Source organism: Lepidochelys kempii, chromosome 1 (assembly GCF_965140285.1).
Source record: "Lepidochelys kempii isolate rLepKem1 chromosome 1, rLepKem1.hap1, whole genome shotgun sequence".
In the NCBI taxonomy this organism is placed as follows: domain Eukaryota; kingdom Metazoa; phylum Chordata; order Testudines; family Cheloniidae; genus Lepidochelys; species Lepidochelys kempii.
The window spans coordinates 16,370,503-16,396,184 of NC_136380.1; the positions used below are offsets into that span (position 1 = coordinate 16,370,503).

The 25,682-nt window shown below is 46.5% G+C and overlaps 1 protein-coding gene across 2 annotated transcripts in view; it reads left to right on the plus strand.

Annotated features, from left to right (window-relative positions):
* The window catches only part of ACER3 (alkaline ceramidase 3), a 76,474-nt gene extending 67,623 nt beyond the window's left edge, over positions 1–8,851 (plus strand). Inside the window, exons 10-11 of one of the 2 annotated variants that reach the window (XM_073335220.1) lie at positions 1,563–1,608; positions 1,849–1,993. In XM_073335220.1, the coding sequence (XP_073191321.1) occupies positions 1,563–1,608; positions 1,849–1,902 (100 nt within the window). In that variant the 3' untranslated portion in view covers positions 1,903–1,993. Of the gene's footprint in view, positions 1–1,562; positions 1,609–1,848 lie in introns of both variants that reach the window. The other variant, XM_073335212.2, reaches the window with a different exon arrangement.
* Positions 8,852–25,682: the final 16,831 nt, after the last annotated feature.

Sequence of the window (25,682 nt, forward strand, 5' to 3'; positions counted from 1 at the left end):
AGGGCTTGTTTCACGGTCCGTGAGGCATTTTTCATGGCCATGAAATTGGTAGGGCCCTAATCATAAAATAAATATCTTTAAGAGGTATTCCAGCAAGTGTGTGAATTTTAATCGCTTCTCAAATGCTTTTTTCCACACTGAGAGCAGGGTTGAGGTTTTTTTGGCCAGTTATAAAGCTGGTTATTTTCCTTTTGGTTCTTTCACGAGGGACAGTCCCAACAGCCTCCTTGTGATAGCGTTTTCTTGCTGTCCTGTTGAACACAGCTGCTCAGTGTAGGAGGCAGGTGCTCTGCTGTTCTGTATGGCTTGAGTACACCTAGCTATAGAAAGTTCTTCACAGAAAGCAAACTAAGGCAGACAGTTTAAATACCGTAGGCTAGATTTGCAGTGCCAGAAATAGGGGGGGAAAATTGGTTTTGCATGCATTACCCCGGGAGTGTTTTTCCAGACGAGCTAAGTGATCTCCCTATAATTTAATTTTCCTAGTGTTTCTCCAGTCTGGTTTTACATTTCTGAATTGGCAGGGCTGTTATCAGATTATTCCATAGTCTGTGATCTCCATGTAAGAGGTTTTTCTAATATTTAGCCAATTTTTGTTAATTTCATCTTCTCCTTCTACAGTAGTTCATATACTTTTGTGCCATGATAAATAATCCCCATCACTCTTGGCTGTTTACAAGCTTCAAATGTTTGTAGACTTCTATCACGATTGCTGTAAAGCAGTGGAATCCAGTGGATTAAGCACCCGGGTAGGAGCTAGGAACTCCTGAGTTCTTTCAGTGAGTTGCTCAGGCACTTCTGTGCCTCAAGTTTCCTGAGAGTTTTGCCCGACGTCACACAGTGAGTGGCAGAGTCTTTAATAGCCTCCATTTCTCCTGACCCAGAACTCGGCTCCAGGAACGAGACCGTGCAAACCTTCCATTTGCTAATGTTATAGTTTCAGTGTTGTATAAATGCTAAGGGCACATGGGACTGTCATGCATACCCAGCATGGTTTCCTGAAAGTGTAAGCTGTGCCTCCCTTCCTGAGGTAAAGGTCTATAAAACCAAACAAAAACCACTGTTGAAGCAGATACCATGGGAGGAGGGGACGGATGAGCAGAAGTGTAGGAGCTGTGAGCAACCTATACTTGCTTTTTGATGGGTGCATGCAACTTTGCTCAGCACTGTGGCTACTCAGAGGGTTTGCTCTCCCACCCCTCCAGGCTAGGGAGGGGCAAGTCCCTGATGGCTGTTTCCCCTGTGGCAGAGGGAATGCTCTTCGAGGTTCCTCTCTCCCTTTCCTTAAGGGTGGGGGTGGGGAGACACCGCTCACTTGCTGCTGTGTGACAGCCAGTAAAACAGGGCTCTGTGACTAAACCTAGGCAGAACTAGCTGAGGCTGAGCTGTGATCACAGAAGTGCTCCTGGTGCAGGCAGGAAATCATGGGGATCACTCCTGTCATCAGTGCTGCACCCGCTCTGCACAAAGCCTTAAGTGTAGCTGTGTACTTTGTATGGCACTTTGGTTGTGAAATGCTCATTATTAAGCAATGCATCTTATGAAAGGATTTCTCCCCCTAGCTTATACACAAGGACACTTTTCCTGAAGTACAGGCCAAAGGTGAAGGTAAGCTGTCAAACATTTTTGTACTTACTGATACAGTGTAGAAGTGGGCCATTCAGTTGGCTTACACTTAAGCGTGCTTCTGGGTTCATTGGCCAGGCCTTTCTGTTTCTGGCTTTATTTTTACATTGTGTTCTGTGTGTTAATTCCAAGAAACATAACTGAGAACAAGTGAACTGTATTTCATCTGTTCTGAGCGGCTACATTGCAAGCAAATCTTGTTTTCCCCCCTTTTCATTTCAGTTTGTTTTTGGCATATGGCCTATTCTGCTTGTGGAACCCCCCAAGAAGCACTGACTGTGAGACATCCAACCAACCAACCAAGTGTGACCACTGGCTGAATAAAGAAACTCCACAGCTGTTGACACTGATGTGGCAAAATTATGCATCAGCTCAAGGGTTGTGTAGCAGGAAATAGACTTCTGTATTACTGGTTTTGCCAGGTACAGCACAGAGCGAAGAGTCGGCGCATTATGGGAATAATGTTTAGAACCGTTTTATTGTTAAGGTGTTAAAACAAAATTAAGACACAATATTTTGTGTGTATATGTTGTATAGCTGAAGATACTGGGCTATATTTTGTGCTGGTCACAGAAACCTTACCATTTTTTGAAATGGGTTGCATATGTTTTCATTCAGTTGTCCGTCTGGTCTGTGGTTTAAACTAATATAGTAACTGAATTATGAAAATGGTAGGCCAAGTGATGGCCAATCTAAGTATCCAGGGGGCCTGTTGTGAATTGAATCCTTCTGAACTAATTCAGGCTTGCACTTTTATACAGTTTAGTGAAGTATGCAATTATTTAGGGCTCTCTTTTACCATGCTTATATGTTGCTATTTGCAGTAAGTCAAGGGAATGGGACAAGTAGAGAAATTGTATTAAATTAGGTCAGGCTTCCATTTTCTTTTTAGGACTCATCGTGAGTGTTTTCCAGCAGTGTCTGGGGATAGGGTGCACCAATGCAATGGCTCCACGACCCTTTAAAAAGGGGTTTAGAGTCACTTAGACATTCTTGCTATGAATGTGAGGAAACTTGACAACTGTCCCAAGTCCTTCTAACTTGTGTGAGAATCCAGGAGGCCATTTCTGGTAATTCTGAATATCCCTAGCAAGTACTGAACACCCTTTACTAACCCTTCTTTCATTCTGCAAATCATTCATGCTCACAGCTTCACAGCCATTTAATTTAAATGCATGATTATATATGTGTTGGTCTAGCTTTAAATTCTCTCCTTCCCCCCCCCATATTTTTCAATCTTACAAATATTCACCGGCTTGTGTTGAAGGTGCTAAGTATCCTTCATTTGCACTGACTTCAGCTGGAGTGGAGGGTGCTCAGTACTTAGAAAATCAGGCCTTTTTTCGGTCTGCATAATTGACAGCACTCTGAGGCCATGTCTCTACTAGAGACCTTATGCAGCTGCACCACTGTAAGGTCTCCCATGCACCCACTCTATGGCAATGGGAGAGAGCTCTCCAGTCAACATAATTAAATCACCCCCAACAAGCAGCAGTAGCGGTGGTCATAAGCGCCAACTTCCTGGGGCCTCTGGGTTTGCAGCAACCACTGAAAAAACCAGCAGCACTCCCCTGCCAGTAACCCCGCTGATCGACTTCTCCCCCTCCTTCCCAGTGCCTGCTGCCTGCCACAGTTCAGCCGTTCTGTGGCATGCAGGAGGCTCTGGGAGAGAGGGGGAGGAGCGTGGACAGAGCAGGGGTGTGGCCGTGGGGGAAGGGGTGGAGTGGGGGCAGGGCACCTATAAAGCTGCTTCAAAGGTCTGCAAAGTCTTGGCCATGTAACTTTTTTTGTTTTACTTCAAAAGATAAGACTAGATCCTGTAACGTACAATCAATATTAACCAAAATTATCTTTTCCTTTAAATGTGTTTCTCTGTCTGCACTTTACCTACAGACTTTAGAGGCCTTCTGTAATAACACTATCAGTATGTAAATCTTTAAATGGTGGTTTGACTGGCAGTTGACAGCTAGCTTGCAGTCTGTGTAAACATTATCTGATAGATCTGCAACTTAAATAGAGCTAAAGTCACTAGTCAGGAACCCATCTCTATTCAGGGAGGGTGCTTAAGTGCCATTGAAGTCAATGGGAATTAAGCCTGGGCTTTCCTGAATTGGGCACCATATTTATTTGGGAAAAAATCATTTCCGAGAAGAGCTTTGCAGTCGGTTTCAAAAATACAACTAAAGAGGGTGCTGGTTCTCCCCCACCAAATGCCCCAAAGCAAGCCTGGGCCCTGCCCTTGAGGAGCTGGACTTCGGGATCTTTTTAGTCCCCTCTGCCACAAATGGAAGTCAAGCACATGCTTTGTTGAATTAGGGCCAGAAGCACCATCTCATAGCTGCAGCATGCAGAACATCTCAACAGTCACTGATGGCCTCCTGGTTACTTAATATTTTTTTTAAAACTTTTTTTTTCCAGTGGCCTTATTTTTCTTGTTGCAGAATCTGGGGGGGTTATGTATTTTCGGGACTTACCTGTGTATGTGCAGTCACTGCTGTGTGCTAAAAGCCAATTTCCCGATGAAGAGATGTCTCTGCTTGTATGAGATGTGTTTAAAAAAACTTGCTCAACATCCTACGTGCTTGTGAGAAGCAAGATAGTACATTTCTTTTCAGATCATGTGAAATTAATTTATCGGGATGTCAAATAAGTGTTAACATGTCTTGTCAGTTTGCTTCTGTTTACTTTTTTTTTTGTTCAAAAAAGTAAAAATAGTTTTAGGGTTTCTGTTTTTAGCTTGTTTTGCAAGGTGGCTTATTCTTTCATTTTTTAAGTAGCCAAAACACACACTTTTCCCCAAGAGCCTCTCTTCAAGACGTTGCCACTACATAAAGAATGTAAATTGAGATGTGTAAGCCTCTAACTACAAATAGTAATCTAAAGTGATGGATGTGTTGGGAAGCACTACCTTACAAATTGTAGGTCCTATTGAAAATGTCAGGACAGAATAAACTTTATATTCTTATTTCAAACATGACATCCAGACGGCCTTGTTCAGTTGCTTGAAAAATAGATATACTAGACTACAGTGTAAAGAACATGCATGTATCTGTTACATTTCTACTTGTTTATATTCCTTGTACGACCAAGCAGATCAAGGAGGTATTTATTTTCTGAAATCTGGTGTACGCCTAAACCTTAGCTACGTCGCACAGGGGTGTGAAAAACTCTCACCCCAAGAAATGTAGTTAAGCCAGCCTAAGCCCCAGTGTAGACCTTGCTAGATTGACCTAGCTACTGCCTCTCAAGAGGTGGATTTACTGCAGTGATGGAAAAACCTCTTCTGTCGCTGTAGCATCTACACTATGGCACTACAGCGGCACAGCGCTTGTGTGGCTGCAGAGCCTGAAGTGTAGACACATCCATAGAGCAGCAGATCTCAGACTTTTAGAGTGGGCTGCATCTGACAAGACAGTGTCACATGGACCATCTTCCCTTCCCATGTGTGAGCTCACTACATCTCTGTGGCTGTTACTGCCATGGAAAAGTAACATTCGCAAAGTAGCAAGTGTGTTTTGATGCAATTTAAAGGTTGGAAACTTTAACTCTGTAGCCTGTGTCATGCAAGAGGTCAGGTTAGATGATCATACTGGTCACTTCTGGCTGCAAAAAGATCTGTGGAAAACCAGGAGGGCCTTTACCATGTGACCAATCAGCTCCCCAGTGGACCATCAGCAAGTGTTTCACAGATCACAGTCTGAGAACCTCTGCCTTAGAGTCAACATTAGGACATTTAACCTTCTCTGACCATAAAAATCCACACCACGCTTTTCCCCCATGCGTCAGGAGTCAGGATTTTTTGGATGCAGCCCAACAATGAAAAGTGCTTTTGCAACAAGTAGAGGATGTGGCAGATTCAGACCTACCAGTAAGGAGGAATCTCACCTACATCTAACTTGAAAGCAGAAATGCAAGTTGGCTAACACTATTAGTTATCTCCAGAACTCTTCTTCCTTATGGGGGAGAAAATGTTTCTTCTTTCAGTTCTAATACCAGGAGATGCACAACCAGCAAGTGTTTAGAACAAACTGATCATTTTAAAAGCACCATAGAGTTAGAATTTGGAATATGCAATAGAATTATCACTTGCACATCTACCTCTGTCATGTATATTGCACACTATCAGTGCCCTTAATTTAAGGATGCAGAGATAAAGACAAGTAGCCTAACTCAGACCTCGCAACACTAGCAGGATTGCAAAGTATTGAACTAATCTATGGCTAAATGTATTCGCTCTAGGTAAGTGGATTTGTTAGATACTTGTCCGAGGCTTTCTGCTTATACACTTGATCCTGTTCATCTGCACTCAAATTTGACTGACTTTTGTAATGGGTGTTATGAACAGAAGGGCCACAGATTCAAGGCCTTAATTCTAGATATCTGAATTTAAACCTGCTTGCCAATATAGTTGTGCATTTATGTTACCTTTAGGTGGCTTAACATATATAACTTGTATTTGGTGTATGATAGGTGGCAAGTATATGATGGTAAAAATTCTATTTTATAAATACTATTTGTTTTTTTCCTTTGGGCCCCTCTGGCTCTAAAATTAATGTATTCAGTCCTTGGCAGGACATGTTAAGCTAAAGGAGAAGTTTAAAGCTACTTGATTTTTTTTTGCTTGTTTTTATTTGAATTTGGTTGCTTGCAACATCTAGTTCCCAACAGCTGGTTACATTTATCAGACACAAAATGAAAAGTGGGGAGGTTAATGCTACCCGCCAAGATTCTCAAAACCACAAGCTGAAACCTAGGCTTCCAACTCCATGTTTAGACACCTTACCAAGTGGCTTGACTTTCAACCCGCTAGGCACCCCAGCAGTTTCCACTACCCTCAGTGTTTTTGATACCTACCCACCTTGTTTACTGTGGATTCAGCAATTGGGCAGCAATCACTAACACTTATTAAATGCATTGTATCCATTAGTCATTTAAAATCAATTTATATAGTATTTTTGGCATCTGATGGCAGGAGATGAATGGTCAGGAGGAACACTGCATACTGGAAGATTTTTTTTCTTATATTATAGTGATGGCTCAGGAAGTGACTAAGTCAGGGCAGTCTTTTCCTCAACAGCTCGGTGGTTCTGAGAGTCAGACCTTCTGTATTTTGCAGTCATTAAGGCCTGATCCTACAATTGACAATATGCAGATGAAGCAACCCCTTGATTTTAGTGGGGCTGCACCTGTGTTGTGTAAATTGCAGGACTGGGGTTTAAATGTACAGTTTGGTTAACGCTCCAAAACTAGTATAGCTGTAGAAGAAAAATTCTAACTGGAGAAACATTTACTGATGGAAGGCAGGAGAACATAGTAAATCTTAACTGGAGTCAGTGAGATAATAAATACAGAATCCCTTAGCATCAGTTTTAGTCACTTTTCCTGATAACTGCACTTTAGACACCTCTGTGTAATAGGCTTGAATGTTTTGAAGCCTGTATGCTTAATTTTTAATATGGATTCTGAATTATTTACTATAGAGGTACTGTAGTTGGAATATTATATGCAATATATTGGATATTACAGTGTACCTTTACGTGGATGGACTATAGAATGGATTATTCTGTACATGAACAAAAATGTCTCTTGCATGTCAGGGATGTTCTCTACTTTTTTTGCTTTTGAAAATCCTATAATGTAATGACACAGTTAAGTTTTAAAATGTTTTGTGTCATGGAGCATGCAGAATTACATGCAATTAGCTGATGCTGCTAAGTGCCTGGTTTTTCTCAGTCACCATGTTCTCTGAGCATGAAATTATATTGGTTTTTTGTTTTGTTTTTTGATAGTATGGGCAAGATCCCAAAGGGGGGTGGTTTTCGTTACATGATTATTTAGGTATTCAAAAAAAAAAACACCTTATAATGCAGAATTCCAAATGGTGGTGTTTTTTTAGTGGACCTCCAGAAATATGCAATACTGCATTATCTAGCCTTTTGCTGCCTTATTACTCAACTAGCACAATAAGCATAATTTCCATACGTCTCTTATTATCGTAGTATGAATCAGTTGAGATTTTAAAAGCCAACCAGGGGACTTAACCACACAGCCCCCATTTATTTCAATGAGAGCTGTGTGGCTAAATCGCTCCTGATCCTGCAATTTGACAGCGCCTGGGTGGACTGCTGCTCCCACGGAGTCTCATTGACTTCTAGGGAGTTCCATGCAGGCACAAATCAGGTAGTTACCTATCTTGAAAATGCATTGATGAGAGTTTGCAAGTGAAAGTTTAATGACCCATTTGATTATCTGGCATGTCATGAATCTGGTCCTAGTTAAGCAAAGCACTTAAGCGTTGTTAACGGTTAAGTCCATCCCTCTTCTACAAAACTTTGAAGCACACAAAGTCCCATTGAGTGAGACTTGAGAATGTGCTTAAATGCTCTGCTGAATAGGAATAGACTTTTGCATGTGCTTAAATGCTTCGCTGAATTGAGGCCTCAGTCACTGTCTTGCAACAGAATTTTACTCCATTGTTTGACCGTGCACAGTATTGCTCCCGGGGCCGAGGGAGTCTAGGAACATAAGCAACAGTTACTTTGTAGAGTGATTTGGTTACTGCTTGTCTCATGTTCTGTCAAATTGATGTAGACTCTGTTGAACCCAGTTGAATGCACTGATAATGCATTGTTTACTGTTTAGAAGATAACCAGTCTTTGGACATGGAATAGCCAATGTGTTATGTGACCAAACTTTCTAACATCAACACTATTTGTTTGAGTGTAATCTTTGTTTTCCAGTTCAAGATATTGTTGCAGATGAATTCACTGTGACAAAAAATATAAATGGGGTGGACTATGTGTAATAGCAGTTGTACTAAGAAATGTTTAATAAATATTTTGATATACTGCACTCAATCTTCATATGGAAACAACTGGTAACTAACCCTAGGCTTAGGTGTGTCAACCCTTTTTGTTTTGCAAAACACATCAGCTTTGAGATATTTAAGTAATAATGTATTTAATCTATTATCCATGCTGCATTCAAGTACTAATTGTCTTTATAGTTAAAAATATTAAAGAATTTTGTTTTAAATAAGACTTTTTGTAATGTTTCCTGTTTTTTGTAGTGCACTGAGCTAGATAAATCAATCAACTGAAAGGATGATTTTATCAATGTTGTTTAATATTTAAGGATACATGCCTCTGTTTGAAAAGCACACAGTTTGAACTGGAATCTCAGCTTGGATATGCAATTCAGCAGGGATAAAAGGTTTGGTATGCCATTGATTTGAGTTCATTGTAATTTTTTAAAAACAAATTGCATTAAAATTACTATGTTAGAAGGAGATCTTTGTAATGGCCAGAAACAAAAGTCAGGGCTTGTGCTCCTAAATCTGTTAACTGTTTTTTGAAAATCTCCCTATCAACAACAAATGTCCAATGTAACAATATTAGGATACATCCGTTTGCAACTGTCCATATGAGCAGCAATATTAAGCTTCTTCCACTCAACCAGTGCCCTGCCAGGAGAGGAATGGGAAAAGCCAGTACCTTTAGTTCTGAGCCAGGCAACAAAGTCTTAGCCAAAAGGGAGTCTGCACCTTGCTGCACTGCTGAAAACCTCAAACCTCCTTTGAAAATGTCGAGCTGGTTCCTCCAGGCCCTAGGTATGCAGTTCTGAAGATTTCGTGAAAATGCCTCTGCTGATCTCAACCATTGCAGGGGTAGTCAATTATTTTCTGTCAAGGTCCAAATTTCTTGATGAAGGTGTTGTTAAGGTTCAGACTCCAGAGGAAATAATGCAATGATAATTAGTAAATAAAAAGATTTTGGGGTCTGGTTCAAAAGCGTCTGGCAGTCCAGATTTGGCCCGCAGTCTGCCTATTGACTTCCCCTGCATTAGAGATTCTTAGAACTGGGGGTGGAGATAGAAGGTAAAAGCACAGTGAGACTTCTGCTGATACTGGGGGTAACCCTGGGAAGTTGTATTGTTTACATTAATACCAACCCTAGCTTTTAAGACCCAAAAAGTGTGCAGTCCAGTTGAACAGTGATCATGGAAAGGAAATGAGCCTATGTAGATATACTTGTAAAGGTACTTATATAGCTCCCTCCCCCATTACTGGACTACAGTGGTATGTACCCCACACTGGCACAGAGTTACTGGAGACAGAAAGCAATTAGGGCACCTAGAGGGTGGGCCAGGCCCAATGGGGAGGAGCTTGGGTGGCAGAGCTAATAAAGGAAGGATTTCAGGGAAGTAGAAGGGAGGCAGAAGGTCTGGAGGAGAGTGAGTCTTGGGATCTTCTCCCAAGAAGGGAGCTTCTGGCGGAGGCTCAGATGTTCACTGGGAAGCCAAGGAGTGGAGTAAGCTCCTGTGGTAAGCCCTGGCAAAAGGGCTAGATGCCAGAGAGGCAGTTCAGGCTTCTGGGATGGGGTGGAACAGAGAGTCTGGGGGAGAAGCAGACAAGGAGCCGGACCTCCAGGGACAAAGCTCTGGGAGGCGTTGCCCTGAACAAGACGAGGAAAGAGCTCAGAGTAAAAGTTGGGCCTGCATCCCCTGCCAGCCTCCAAGGAAGGTGATATGAAAACTCCCTGATAGAAGGGCTGTACGGGCCATTGAGCTCAGCGTCAGGGCAATAACCTGGTATAAGGTAACCGGACTATTGTTTTGTGTGACATTGTGACCCTGAAAGAGGTGGGCTTAAATGTGTCCTGGCTGGAGAGCAGAGTCTGGGGAAGTAGCAGGTCACCGCTGGGCTGGAGCAGCTGTCAGAAAGAGGCACCAGAGGGAAGGACCCTGAATACACCACACCATGAAGGGGTGTGCTGGCTGATGAGTCTCTCTTCAACAGAGCAACTCTCAACCGTTTGAACATACTAGGTTAGACCAATGGTCCATCTAGCCCAGTATCCTGTCTTCCGACAGCCACCAATGCCAGGTGCCCCAGAGGGAATGAACAGAACAGGTAATCATCAAGTGATCCATCCCCTGCTGCCCACTCCCAGCCTCTGGCAAACAGGCTAGGAACACCATCCCTCTTCATCCTGGCTGATAGCCATTGATGGACCTATCCTCCATGAATGTATCTAGTTCTTTTTTGAAACCTGTTTTTTGAACCCTTGGACTTCACAATATCCTCTGGCAAAGAATTCCACAAGTTGACTCTAGAAGGGAGCATTTCATGAAGAAGTATTTTTTTTTGTTTTTAAACCCACCTATTAATTTCATTGGGTGACCACTAATTGTCGCATTATGTGAAGGAGTAAATGCCACTTTCCTATTCATTTTCTCCACACCAGTCATGATTTTATAGACCTCTATTGTATCCCCCCTCAGTCATCTCTCTTCTAAGATGAACAGTCCTAGTCTTTTTAATCTCTCCTATTATGGAAGCTGTTCCATACCCCTCATCATTTTTGTGGCCCTTTTCTTGTACCTTTTCCAATTCAGACAGGGGAGTGCTGGCCAGCAAGTCACCCTTGAGCAGAGCACCTCATAATTGCTGGATGTATTTATCCTCACTATGCCCCTGTGGGATGGGGAAGTACAATTACATTTAGTGAAAAATTTCAGTGGACAGGTTTCAGCCAACCTTAATATTTGCTCTAACCTGGAAAGCTTCCAAACCAAGTTTGCTGGAAGAAGGATCAGCCAAGCCAAGCCTGCTAGTGAATAGTGGTAGTTGATTTCCCAGTTAAGGCGAGAGAGGAAGATAGCAGGGGAGCACTGGAAAAAGAAGTGCTGTAGTCACTGCTAATGCAACCACCACGTTTTAATTATTGCTATCACCAGCTGACGCACAAAATCTACGGGAGAGAGATGGCGTTTGTGCGATGAAGATGTGCTATGGCAGTGACCAGGCTGGAGGAGTTTACGTAAACAGTGTCATGTAAGTATGTGCATTTTCTCTTAAAGTTTCTCCATGAGGCGGTAGAAACTTGGCATACTTTAATCTCAACTACTGCCAGAAAATAAACCTAGTTACCCACTGTACATTGCAGTTGAAGTTAGTTATTCAGTGAAAGTGGCTATAAACTTGTAAAACCTTTTATTGTCTGTTCAGACCCACGGTGGGGGGGGGGCAAAAGGGGCAATTGCCCAGGGGCCCGGGCACTAAAGTTGTGCGTTGTTTTGTTGTTGAGTGCAGTTATGTAACAAACAAAAAACTACAGTTGTAAATTGCACTTTCACAATAAAGGGATTGCACTACAGTACTTGTATGAGGTGAACTGAAAAATACCATTTCTTTTATCATTTTTACAGTGCAAATATTTGTAATAAAAATAATATAAAGTGAGCACTCTACACTTGGTATTCTGTGTTGTAATTGAAATCCATATATTTGAAAATGTAGAAAAACATCCAAAAATATTTAATACATTTCAATTGGTATTCTATTGTTGAACAGTGTGGTTAATCGTGATCAATTTTTTTAATCGCAATTAATTTTGAGTTAATCATTTGAGGTTAACTGCGATTAATCAACAGCCATAGTAGTATTTACATTCAGAATAAGGAGCCAGTCAGCAGGGCAGGCCAATGGGGACAATCCGTCCAAACCCAGGTCAAATGAGGTTAGAGGAAAAAATACAATAGTTTATGCTGCTTTCTCTTCCCGTTTTACTTTCACACATCTCTGCAACTTTCCGTTTCCACATACAAGCACAAGTCCCCACCTTCCATGAGAATAGCTATGCTTGCAGTATTTCCAGTGCCACCAAAATGAGGAAGCTTCAAAAGTCTCTCAGAAAAGCCTGCTGCCAGACAACTTCCACACCAATGTGATTTAGGAAGTACCTTATCTTCTCCCAGCCCTCACACATGGCTACTGGCCTCTCTGAAAACATCCACCCAATGGGCAGCGGCAGTCAAAAAAGCGAACAGAATGTTGGGAATCGTTACAAAAGGGATAGATAATGAGACAGAAAATATCACCTTGCCTCTCTATAAATCCATGGCACGCCCACATCTTGAATTCTGCGTGCAGATGCAGTTGCTCCATCTCCAAAAAAAAAAAAAAAAAAAAAAAATATTGGAATTGCAAAACGTTCATAAAAGGGTAACAAAAATTATTAGGGGTATGGAACAGCTTCCATATGGGGAGAGATTGAGACTGGGACTTTTCAGCTTGGAAAAGAGACAACTAAGGGGGGATATGATAGAGGTCTATAAAATCATGACTGGTGTGGAGAAAGTAAATAAGGAAGTGTTATTTACTCGTTCTCATGACACAATAACTGGGGATCACCAAATGAACTTAATAGGCAGCAGGTTTAAAACAAAAGGAATTATGGAACCTTTGTCAGAGGATGTTGTGAAGGCCAGACTATAACACGGCTCAAAAAAGAACTAGATAAGTTCATGGAGGATAGGTCCATCAATGGCTATTAGTCAGGATGGGCAGGGATGGGGTCCCTAACCTCTGTCTGTCAGAAGCTGGGAATGGGCGACAGGGCATGGATCACTTGATGCTTACCTGTTCTGTTCATTCCCTCTGGGGCACTTGGCATTGGCCACTGTCGGAAGATAGGATATTGGCCTAGATGGACTTCTGGACATTGGGCAGTATGGCCGTTCTTATTTTCTCAACCCTTCTGGAGACAGGCTGAAAAAGCCTTTCAGTGGAATGTATCCAGGTGCTGTAGACACACCAGACATGATCACGGTATAAGGGGCCAATCAGACTCCCTCAGTCGGAGACCAGGTCTGACCCCTTGCTGTGACATGCAACAAATATACTTAAACTGTCCATTACACACTACATTCCAAGCCTAAATGTTCTAGAGCACTGGAGTGGGTCCAGACTAAAGCTAGATTAGATTTAGATCCTTGGAATGAGGTATGTTTGCCCATCAGGCCTTGCAAGTGCCAGACATTGGACCTGTTTAAAATCCATTAATAGGTTAGGAGTCTGACTCAAAGGGCAGCTCTTTACCACGGCAAAGAACTTTGTTCTGAAGACATGAAATATTGGCTACCACCCTGCGCGTGCCGAAGAGCATAGGCGCCAACTTCCAGATTTCCCATAGGGTGCTTGACCCCCCTGCTCTCTCCTAGTCCCCCTCCCCTGAGGGTGCCCCATATACAACTAGTGCCTCCCCACAGTGGGAGGGGCACGATCTAAAGGGCAGGTCATGTCATCCCCTGCCCAACCCAGGGCCACCATGCTCTCCACGCCCCATGTTACCTGTCGGGGGGAGGCGGTGCATTATTCTCCTGCTGCACCTGGCCCCCACCCCACCCCCCAGCACATTCTGCCGCTCTCCCTGGTGGGCAGGAGCCGGGGCAGGGAGCAGCTTTTAATGCTGACCCCTCCCGGTCACTGCTCTGCAGAGCTGCCCGGCAGCTGCCTGAGGCAGCCTGGCTGGGGATGAGGCCATTCCATACCCCTAATAATTTTTGTTGCCCTTTTATGAACGTTTTGCAATTCCAATATCTTTTTTTTTTTTTTTGAGATGGAGCGACCGCATCTGCACGTAGAATTCAAGATGTGGGCATGCCATGGATTTATAGAGAGGCAAGGTGATATTTTCTGTCTCATTATCTATCCCTTTTGTAACGATTCCCAACTTTCTGTTCGCTTTTTTGACTGCCGCTGCCCATTGGGTGGATGTTTTCAGAAAGGCCAGCAGTCATGTGCGAGGGCTGGGAGAAGATAAGGTACTTCCTAAATCACATTGGTGTGAAAGTTGTCTGGCAGCAGGCTTTTCTGAGAGACTTTTGAAGCTTCCTCATTTCGGTGGCACTGGAAATACTGCAAGCATAGCTATTCTCATGGAAGGTGGGGATTTGTGCTTGTACGTGGAAACGGAAAGTTGCAGAGATGTGTGAAAGTAAAACAGGAAGAGAAAGCAGCATAAATATTGTATTTTTTCCTCTATCCTCCAGTAAAAACTTCATTTGACCTGGGTTTGGACATATTGTCCCCATTGGCCTGCCCTGCCGACTGGCTTCTTATTCTGAATGTAAATACTACTACGGCTGTTGATTAATCGCAGTTAACTCATGTTAATCTGATGAGGTTCAATAAGGATAAGTGCAGGGTCCTGCACTTAGGACGGAAGAACCCAATGCACAGCTACAGACTAGGGACCGAATGGCTAGGCAGCAGTTCTGCGGAAAAGGACCTAGGGGTGACAGTGGACGAGAAGCTGGATATGAGTCAGCAGTGTGCCCTTGTTGCCAAGAAGGCCAATGGCATTTTGGGATGTATAAGTAGGGGCATAGCGAGCAGATCAAGGGACGTGATCGTTCCCCTCTATTCGACATTGGTGAGGCCTCATCTGGAGTACTGTGTCCAGTTTTGGGCCCCACACTACAAGAAGGATGTGGATAAATTGGAGAGAGTCCAGCGAAGGGCAACAAAAATGATTAGGGGTCTGGAACACATGACTTATGAGGAGAGGCTGAGGGAGCTGGGATTGTTTAGCCTGCAGAAGAGAAGAATGAGGGGGGATTTGATAGCTGCTTTCAACTACCTGAAAGGGGGTTCCAAAGAGGATGGCTCTAGACTGTTCTCAATGGTAGCAGATGACAGAACGAGGAGTAATGGTCTCAAGTTGCAGTGGGGGAGGTTTAGATTGGATATTAGGAAAAACTTTTTCACTAAGAGGGTGGTGAAACACTGGAATGCGTTACCTAGGGAGGTGGTGGAATCTCCTTCCTTAGAGGTTTTTAAGGTCAGGCTTGACAAAGCCCTGGCTGGGATGATTTAACTGGGAATTGGTCCTGCTTCGAGCAGGGGGTTGGACTAGATGACCTTCTGGGGTCCCTTCCAACCCTGATATTCTATGTGATTAACTCAAAAAAATTAAGCATGATTAATCACACTGTTCAACAAAAGATACCAATTGAAATGTATTAAATATTTTGGATGGTTTTTCTACGTTTTCAAATATATTGATTTCAATTGCAACACAGAATACCAAGTGCACAGTGCTCACTTTATAATATTTTTGATTACAAATATTTGCACTGTAAAAATGATAAACAAAAGAAATAGTATTTTTCAGTTCACCTCATACAAGAATCATAATGCAATCTCTTTTTTTGGGGAAAGTGCAACTTACAAATGTAGGGGTTTTTTTTGGTTAAATACCTGCACTCAAAAAGAAAACAATGCAAAACTTTAGAGCCTTCAAGTCCACTCAGTCCTACTTCTTGTTCAGCCTATTGCTAAGACAAACAAGTTTGTTTACATTTATGGGAGATAATGCCCACTTCTTATTTACAATGTCACCAGAAAGTGAGAACCGGCATTCACATGGGGCTTTTGTAGCTGGCATTGCAAGGTATTTGCGTGCCAGATATGTAAAATATTCGTATGCCCCTTCGTGCTTTGGCCACCATTTCAGAAGACATACTTCCATACTGATGATGCTCGATTTTAAAAAAAGTGTTAATTAAATTTGTGACTGAACTTATCCCCAGCTCTGTTTTACTCGTTTTGCCATATATTTCATGTTATAGCCGTCTCTCGTGATGACTCAGCACATGTTCGTTTTAAGAACACTTTCACTGCAGATTTGACAAAAGGCAAAGGTACCAATGTGAGATTTCTAAAGATAGCTACAGCACTTGACTCAAGGTTTAAGAATCTGAAGTGCCTTCCAAAATCTGAGAGGGACGGGGTGTGGAGCATGCTTTCAGAAATCTTAAAAGAGCAACACTCCAATGCAGGAATTACAGAACTCGAACCACCAAAAAAGAAAATCAACCTTCTGCTGGTGTCATCTGACTCAGATGATGAAAATGAACATGCATCAGTCCGCACTGCTTTGGATTGTTATCAAGCAGAACCCATCATCAGCATGGACACATTCTCTGGAATGGTGGTTGAAGCATGAAGAGACATATGAATCTTTAGCGCATCTGGAATGTAAATATCTTGCGATGCCGGCTACAACAGTGCCATGCGAACACCTGTTCTCACTTTCAGGTGACACTGTGAATAGGAAGCAGGCAGCATTATCTCCTGCAAATGTAAACAAACTTGTTTGTCTGAGCAATTGGCTGAACAAGAAATAGGACATGTAGGCTCTAAAGTTTTACATTGTTTTATTTTTGAATGCAGGTTTTTTGGTACATAATTCTACATTTATAACTTCAACTTTCATGATCGTGATTGCACTACAGTACTTGTATTAGGTGAATTTAAAAATACTACTTTGTTTTTTACAGTGCAAGTATTTGTAATAAAAAATAAAGTGAGTACTGTACACTTTATATTCTGCGTTGTAATTAATCTATATATATGAAAACGTAGAAAGCATCCAAAAATATTTAAATAAATGGTACTCTATTGTTTAACAGTGTGATTAATCTTTTTATTTTTTAATCGCTTGACAGCCCTAAATAATACTAGTTGAGCACTGAGGACTATGTGGGCCCAATTCTGTGACGCCATTCATCATATGCAGGATCAGTCCACACAGAAGTGTAATTAATAAATCTTATGCAGTTGAAATCGATTCTGCATGTCAAGTCAGATCTCTGTGTCCAGAGGAGTGGAGTGTTGGCTGTTGAACCTTTCCCTTCCCTCCGAGTGATTTCTGAGGGGTTATTCACAGGAACGGAGAATCCTGTTTCCTCTCTACCAGAAGGAGGAAATGGACCGAGGGAATCAGTATCAAATTCCCCCTTGGCCCTTGCTACATAGTGCATGCTGCTCTCTGTGACTGTGCCAAAGAAACTCACAACCATGTGCATTGCACAAAGGAAACAAACTGCCTTCCCCATAAGAAAATGAGGATGATCTTGTGCTTAAGGTACTGCACTGAGACTCAGGTGTACAGGATTCAATTTCTGACTCTGCCATAGACTTACTGTGTGACTTTGGGCAAATCACTTAGTCTCTCTGTGCCTCCCTTCCACTTCTTGAGGATAAATCAGTTTGTGAGGTGCTCAACTGCCCTACTGATGGGGCCACATAAGTACCTGGAGAAGAAATCCACAGGACTAGTTGTTTATGCCAGGTCGTCGACAACAATCTCTTCTGACACATTCTGATCTGTTCAGCAGACTAGTTAAGAAATGTGTGTTCTAAGGATTTTGGTGTAAATGATGAATGTGTCTGTGTTGCATTATCTGATGGCAGAAGCTGCCAGTCCGCAAACACTTTGAAAAGTGCCTCTTTTAGTAAATATCAGTGCTAAATGTATATAAAGTGAAGAAAGGCTAGTGGGTGCTAGGGAGGAAGGCTGCCATAGTGGTTAAAGGCACCATTCAGGGTGCAGCAGACCTGGGTTCAATTCCCTCTTCCACCATGGACTTTGTGTGACCTTGGGCAAGTCACTTAGGTCTGGTCTACTCTGCAGAACTGTATCGATATAACTGTGTTGCTCAGTAACAGGTGACCTATACTGACCCTAACCCCTCTGGTGTAGACAGGGTTATGTCGGCAGGAGAGCTTCTCCTGCCAACATAGCTACTGCCTCTTGGGAAAGTGGATTGGCACAGCTGCACTGATGCAGCATTTTCAGCATAGATGTGCCATTAGTCTTGCTGTACCACAGTTCCCCATCTGTCGGATGGGCATAACGGCACTGCCTTACCTCCCAGGGGTGTGGTGAGGATACATACATCACACAGTTGTAGAGCATTCAGATACTATAGACAAGGGGGCCATATCGCTACTTAGATAGAAGAATCCAAGTGTCCACAGAACTGAATCTCCTGTTGACAAGCCTGTTCGATAAGACGTTGTATACTGTAGTGTATTTAAAGAGAGATTCTGGAGCCAGCACTGTTTAATGGATGCCAGCACTGTTTTGTCTTCATTTTTTACTGCATTAAGAAGCAAAGCCAACTCTAGTCTGAAGCGGGTACGTGAACACAACTACTGCATTATGAATGACCTTGTTAAGAGATGACCATATTTTAGAGCAAAGTTCCAGGATTTATGCAACTGGACGAAGGAAGGGGGTGTGCCGGTGTCTCTGTATGCTTGATCAGTGGTTTATCTGTGAGCGGCAGAAGTCGAGATGAATTCTTCCCCTTCCCCTCTATACTCCATTCCAAGGCTCGAAGCATTCAGCAACCTGTATATCTTAGAAATTTTGATTATCTTCTTTCTGTGGATTGCATGATCAGTTCCTAAATTCACCACAGCAAGGTGAATTTTGCCTCCCAGCTGCAGCTTTATGACCTTAACTGGGTTGTGTTCTCCCTGCTTCCCTACCCCCACAATCTGCTGGGAGTTGAACAGATTAATTACTGGTAATGAATCCATGTGCTGCAGATGACTGATCCAATTGCTGGATAAACCTCACCCACCAGAAGAGCTGGGACAGACTTTCTACATCCAAGCCTTCAACCACATGATCTGAGCTCTTTAGCTTGTATAAAGAATAAGTCCCTTAGCCTCTCTGAGTATGTCTACAGAGTAATTATGAGAGTGATTCCCATCTTGTGCAGACATACAGGTGCAAGCTCTGCTCAAGTCAGTGGGCTAAAAATAGCAATGTGGCAACAACAGCATGGGCAGTGGCTTGGGCTAGCCACCTAAATCCATACCAGGGGATTGGGTGGGATTGTACTCTGCCAGCAAACCCAAGCAGCCACCTGTACTGTCTAGTCGTAAGGCTATTTTTTGCACACTGGCTCAAACGGAGCTAGCATGTGTATGTCTACCTGAGCTGGGAATCATTTTCCCAGCCGCTGTGTCGAGGTACCTTCTGTAGGCCTGCCAATAGAGGGTGAGCTGATCGCACACAAAACCAGAACATTTATTATCAAGGCCACATGTACCTGCAGCGAGGTCTCTGGATGCTGCAGCACTCCAGTGCAGAAGGCTGGGGATTCTGTGGAGGTTTCTGTTGGATGTTCAATGCGGAATTTTGTAGTGACCAAACATACCTGCCTTGCAGAAGTTTTCAGGGGAGAGTTTGACAGCTGGGGCTTTTGATACAGAGGAGGCAGCCTGAGACTGTGGGGATAAGCACATTTAAAGGGATGTTTCTGCTAAATTGAACTAACCTGCCTAAACCCCCTGTCCAATCCCCCAGAATGATGCAATTCCCCCCAGAGGTAATGAGCACTCACTGTTGGCACAAGCAGTCCTTCGTGGTTCCTGTAACTGACAGCGAGGTTTGAATCGGTCTGGGTCATGCCAACTCAGCACTCTTTGAGGCGGCCATCTTGTTATCTTCGGAGCCCAGCAGAGCATCCACAATTGTAGCTTGAGCATCTGCCCGAGGCGGAGGCCACCCAGAAGCCCAGGAAGGAGGGCACCGATGCCGAACCTTCCGCTTTGCCCACGAGTGTGTCCCATCCACTGGTGTCAGCCGGGAAAGACGTGGCAGCACGGGAGGGTAGTGTCTCCCCTCCACGGGAGACCCTCCCCTCCGAGACCCTTGAGGAAGCCTCTTCTGTCCTGACGCTACCCGAAGCCCCTGTGAACCCCGAGGCAACCGTTGTGGCGGGTGCTGGCGGGGAGAACCCCGGGGCGGCGGAAAGTGTCCTCTTCTCCATGTTTGAGGAGATCGAGGCCTTAGATCTGACCCCGGTCGCCTAGGGGGTGGACTACCTTTTGCCAGCAAAACTCGATCTGGGCGACCTCACTCCATCCCTCTTTTCCCCATGCTCCCTCCCTTTAACTGCTGCTTCCGCTCCCACCTCCGAGGAGCCCCTGGACTCCTCCACCAACCCAGCCACTGATGGCACCCCGCTGACGACCACCGAGCCTGCTCAGGTGACAACCAGTGCCACGTGGTCAGGGCACGAGTCGCCAGGGGCACCCCCCGTTGGTGCGGAGCAATCGACTTCCTTCACGGGCGGGGGCCCTACAGAAGATAATCCACCTCCTGATGCTGTGGCCGCTAAATCCACCACAGAGCGCGCGCCCAGTGTCACTGAGAGCTCCCTCCCCACCCTCTTAACCCTTGAGCCTGATCAGGAGGCACCACCATCTAGCTGCTTGCCTCCCGAAACCCAGAACCTCGCCTCTGCTCCTGCCCCTACCCCATCCAGTTTACCTCCTCCAATGTCATTGCCGCCCCCGGGGCTGTTTCCTTCCCTTTCCCAACTGATGGCCCCCAGGGAGCGGCCTTTGTGTTCTCTTGCCCCGACCCATTAGGAGCTGCTATTTTCCCTCCACCGCCCCTATCGCCCCAGAGCTTGAGGTGGACCTAGAAACTCCAGCCCATCAGGCACCCCGTCGGGGGTCCGCACCCTGCTTGTCCATTTTAGTGGACCACAGGGCTGCACCAAGGGCACCGCCGGGGAACAACCGGGAAACCGTAACCCCAACCCGCCCATGAGCTGCGAGAAGAGCTGCGGAAGTTTTTAGAGGATGTCCGTGGCTCCCGCAACAAGGTACAACTTGCTTTCCAGCGATGGGGGGGACTTTTCTTAAATCCTCCAGGCCACAAGGGCCCTCATGGGGGAAGGTAAAAGGACGGGGAAGCAGGATGCCACGGCCTACTGGCGGGTCCGTGTCTTCCGTGAACAATTACTCACCTGCAGAATGGGTCATGGACTGCTGCGCGGCCCGCTGGGAGATGTGAGCTTCCCTGCCAGTGAGGACCCCCCCCAACCCTCCCCATGACACCTCTCACCATTGCAACGTTGAACACCCGGCGTTGTAGGATGGCTCTCCGCAGGTCCCAGGTGCTCTCCTTCCTTCGGGAGGGAGGGTACTCTGTGGTTTTCCTGCAGGAGACCCATACGGACCCAACCGCCAAAGACAGTTGACGGCTGGAGTGGGGGGACAGGGTCTACTTTAGCCATGCCACAGTTCGACAGGCTGGAGTGGCGACCCTGTTCTCCCCTGACCTATGGCCCAAGGTGCTAGGGGTCACCGAGGCCATGCTGGGTCGCCTGCTGCATCTCCAGGTCCGTATGGAGGGGCTCGTGGTTAACCTCATTAACGTCTATGCCCTGACATCGGGCCTGGAGCGGCTGCAATTCTACCAGCGGGCGTCTGCCTTCCTCGGCACCTTAGATTTTCACGAGTTCCTGGTCCTGGGAGGGGACTTTAATACCACCCTTGAGGAACAGGACCGCTCGGGGACCGAGCAGAGCCCGGCCGCCGTGGACACCCTCCGGGAGATAGTCGAACATCGCTCCCTAGTGGACATCTGGCGCGACCACCACCCGGATGACACTTCCACGTTCACCTTTGTCCGGATGGAAGCCCATTGGTCGAGCCACTTCCGGTTGGACCGCATTTATTTATCACACTTCCATCTCTCACGAGCCCACTCCTCCAGCATTCGGCTGGCCCCATTTTCTGACCATCATCTAGCCACCATGACAGCCTCCCTCTGTGTGGAGAGGCCGGGGCTGGCCTACTGGCATTTTAACAACAGCCTGTTGGAAGATGAGGGCTTCGTGACGTCTTTCTGGGAATTCTGGCTGGCCTGGCGAGGGCAGCAGCGTGCCTTTCCCTCGGCGCAGGGATGGTGGGGAAGGTGCGCGCCCGGCTTTTCTGCTGCGACTACAACCGGGGCACCAGCCGACGGAGAAATGCGGTGATAGAGCTGGAGAGGTGTCTGGGAGCCAGCCCCGAGGACCCGCTCCTCTGTGGAGCGTGCCAAGAGAAGCGGGAGGAGCTCCGGGCCCATGAGCACCATCGGACCCGGGGCACCTTTGTTCGATCCCGCATCCTCCTCCTTCGGGAGATGGATTGCGGCTCCCGCTTCTTCTATGCCCTGGAGAAAATTAGGGGGACCAAGAAACACGTCACCTGCTTCCTGGCAGAAGATGGCACCCCCCTCACGGAACCAGTGGAGATGTGTGGGAGGGCCCAAGCCTTCTATGCAAGTCTTTTCTCCCCAGATCCAACTGACCCTGGTGCTTGCAGAGTGCTCTGGGAGGAGCTCCCTACGGTCAGCGCGAGCGACAGAGACCAGCTAGAGCTGCCTCTCACTCTGGCCGAGTTCTTGGAAGCCCTCCGTCGTATGCCCACTAATAAGTCTCCAGGCATGGACAGGCTGACCGTGGAGTTCTACTGCGTGGTTTGGGACGTCCTTGGCCCAGACCTAGTCACCCTCTGGGCCGAGTCTCTGCAGAGTGGGGTCCCCCTCTTTCGTGCAGGCGAGCAGTGCTCACCTTATTGCCAAAGAAGGGGGACCGCCGCGATTTACGAAATTGGCGTCCCATCTCGCTCCTCAGCACGGACTACAAAATCGTAGCGAAAGCAATCTCGCTGCGGCTAGGGACTGTGCTGGCGGACGTGATCCAACCAGACCAGACCTACACCATCCCGGACCGCAGTATCTTTGATAACCTATTTCTGGTTCGGGACCTTTTGGAACTCGGGCGTAGAGAAGGTCTGTCATTCGCCTTCCTGTCCCTAGATCAGGAGAAGGCGTTCGATAAGGTGGACCACGGGTACCTCCTGAACACTCTGTGAGCATTTGGCTTCAGACCCCAGTTTGTGGGTTTTCTCCGGGTGCTGTACGCCTCTGCAGAGTGTCTGGTTAAGCTCAACTGGACCCTGACCGAACCGGTCAGCTTCGGGCGAGGAGTACGGCAGGGGTGCCCCCTCTTGGGCCAGCTGTACGCTCTGGCAATCGAGCCCTTCCTCGGTCTCCTCCAAAGGAGGTTGACAGGGTTGGTGCTGCGGGAGCCGGAGCTGCGGCTGGTCCTGTCGGCGTACACCAATGACATGCTCCTCGTGGTCCAGGACTCGGGCGACTTAGCGCGGGTGGAGGCTTGCCAGGCCATTTATTCAGCAGCCTCCTCTGCCCGGGTCAACTGGGTCAAGAGCTCTGGCTTGGCGGTAGGAGACTGGTGGCAGGCGAGCTCCCTCCCACCCGCGCTTCAGACCATCCGGTGGAGTGCCGGTCCGCTGCTCTACCTCGGCGTTTATCTTTCTGCCACGCATCCCTCTCTGCCAGAGAACTGGGAAAATTTAGAGGGCGGGGTGATAAAGCAGCTCCGGAAATGGACGAGGCTACTCCGATGTCTCTCCCTTCATGGGAGAGCGCTGGTGCTTAATCAACTAGTCCTGTCCAAGCTCTGGTACCAGCTCAACACCCTGGTCCCGGCCCCAGGTTTCCTGACCAACCTCCGGACATCAATTCTGGGGTTCTTTTAGTCAGGACTGCACTGGGCCCCTGTAGGGGTTCTTCATCTATCCCTGAAGGAAGGAGGACAGGGCCTGAATTGTCTCCACACTCAGGTCTGCGTCTTCTGTCTCCAGGCCCTACAGAGGCTCCTTTATAGTGCAGGCAGTTCGGCGTGGAGCATACTGGTGCATACCTTCTTGCGCTGCATCCGAGGGCTCCGATATGACCGGCAGCTCTTTTATCTCTGTCCAGGAGGTCTTCCACGAGACTTCTCCAGGCTGCCGGTCTTCTACCAGGATCTCCTCTAGACTTGGAAATGGTTTTTAATGACCAGGTCCGTGGCGGCCACCGAGGGGGCAGATCTCCTCGCAGAGCCCCTGCTACACAACCCCCAGCTCTGTGTGCAGGTGGCGGAGTCCTGCTCGGTGTGCCAGAGCTTGATCCTGGCAGAAGTCACGAGAGTCGGAGACCTCCTGGACTACGACCAGGGAAACCGGCTGGATCCCCTGACGCTCACTCGGCGCATGGGGCTCTCCAGACCTCGTACCCCCCGGCGCGTACTTCAGGAGGTGAAGGCCGCTTTGCCGCCCGCTGCTAGAGCTTACCTCGATCTGGTCCTGCTCGAAGGCACGCCCCGCCCACCCTCTACCCCAGGCCTGCCGGACCTTTTAATCGGACCCCTGCCCCGTAGACCCAATCGACCCCCTCACCCCTTTACGGCGAGCCAGCTGCATGAACTGTAGCCGGTATGCTTCCAAACCGCGCCAAGGAAACATCTATACACGCTTGTCCTCCACACCCTTCACGCCCTCACCCTAGTGTCCCGCCCCGACACAAAGTGGCGAGACCTTCTGCCACCTTTGGAGGGTGAGCAGCCCCGGTGGGCCACCCTATATTCCACCTTGGTTCCGAGGCCCGTCGGGGACATCAGTTGACGGCTCCTTCACGGAGCTGTGAGCATGGGCACATCCTTGGCGCGGTTCACCCCCATCCCAGATACTTGTCCCTTTTGCAGTGTGAGGGAAACCCTGGCGCACGTATATTTGGAGTGCGCCAGGCTGCAGCCCCTGTTCCGGCTCCTCACAAATCTTTTATTATGTTTTTGGTTGCATTTTTCCCCTCACCTTTTTATTTATGCACTCCCCATCCGTGGCCTCACAAAGTCACGGGATCTCTTAGTTAACCTCCTCCTGGCCCTGGCTAAAACGGCCATCTATAAAACCAGAGAGAGGAGGTTGGCTGATGGAGTTTCCTCTGACTGTGGGGCCGTTTTCCGATCCTCGATCCGTTCACGTATCCGGGCGAAGTTCCTCTGGGTGGCGTCCACTGACTCCCTTGATGCTTTTGAGGAGCGGTGGGTGCTGTCCGAGGCTCTCTGCTCGGTGTCCCCATCCGGCTCCCTTTATTTTGACCCTTTGATTGGGGGAGAGAGTAAGGGGCCCCAGCCCCAGCCATTGTTGCTGCGGACACCACCACCTTAGAGGGGTCCTTTCACACGTGGGTGCACGTGCCCCCCCCCCGGGTTGTCCACCCCACAGCCTGCCCCTTTTGTTGGGTGCTTTCAGCGGAGGGAATGGTTGGTGACACTTGGGCGTGGCACCAGGTAACTCGAGGGGGTGGCAGACCTCGAGAGTCGATGAAGCCCCCTCGCTCTGGACCACCAGGTAACTCGGAAGGGTGGAAGACCACAAGAGTCGAGGAAGCCCCCCGCTCTGGGCCCAAGCAAGCTTGAACACTTCCCTCCCCTGAAGCTAATGAGAAAACAATTGTTATTGGTTGCTGTGTTACAAAACAAAACAGCATATGCAATGTGTAAGTGTGTTATGCAAATGAAAAAAACACCTTTTTTTGCTTCAAAAAAAAAAAATTTACTCTTATAGACATCTGGCCCGACCCTGTCACAATTGGTATAAATGCTTAATGCCAGGAGAGCTATTCCTGTGCAGGAAAAATCAACTCCTAACCAACAGAGCTATACCGGTGCAAAACTTGTGTGTAGACAAGGTCCAAAGTAAGAAGGCCCTCAAACACTGTTCAGGTCTTTTTTTGTCCACAGTAAAAAAAACAAGAAAGGACATAAACCCAATTTTTAAAATA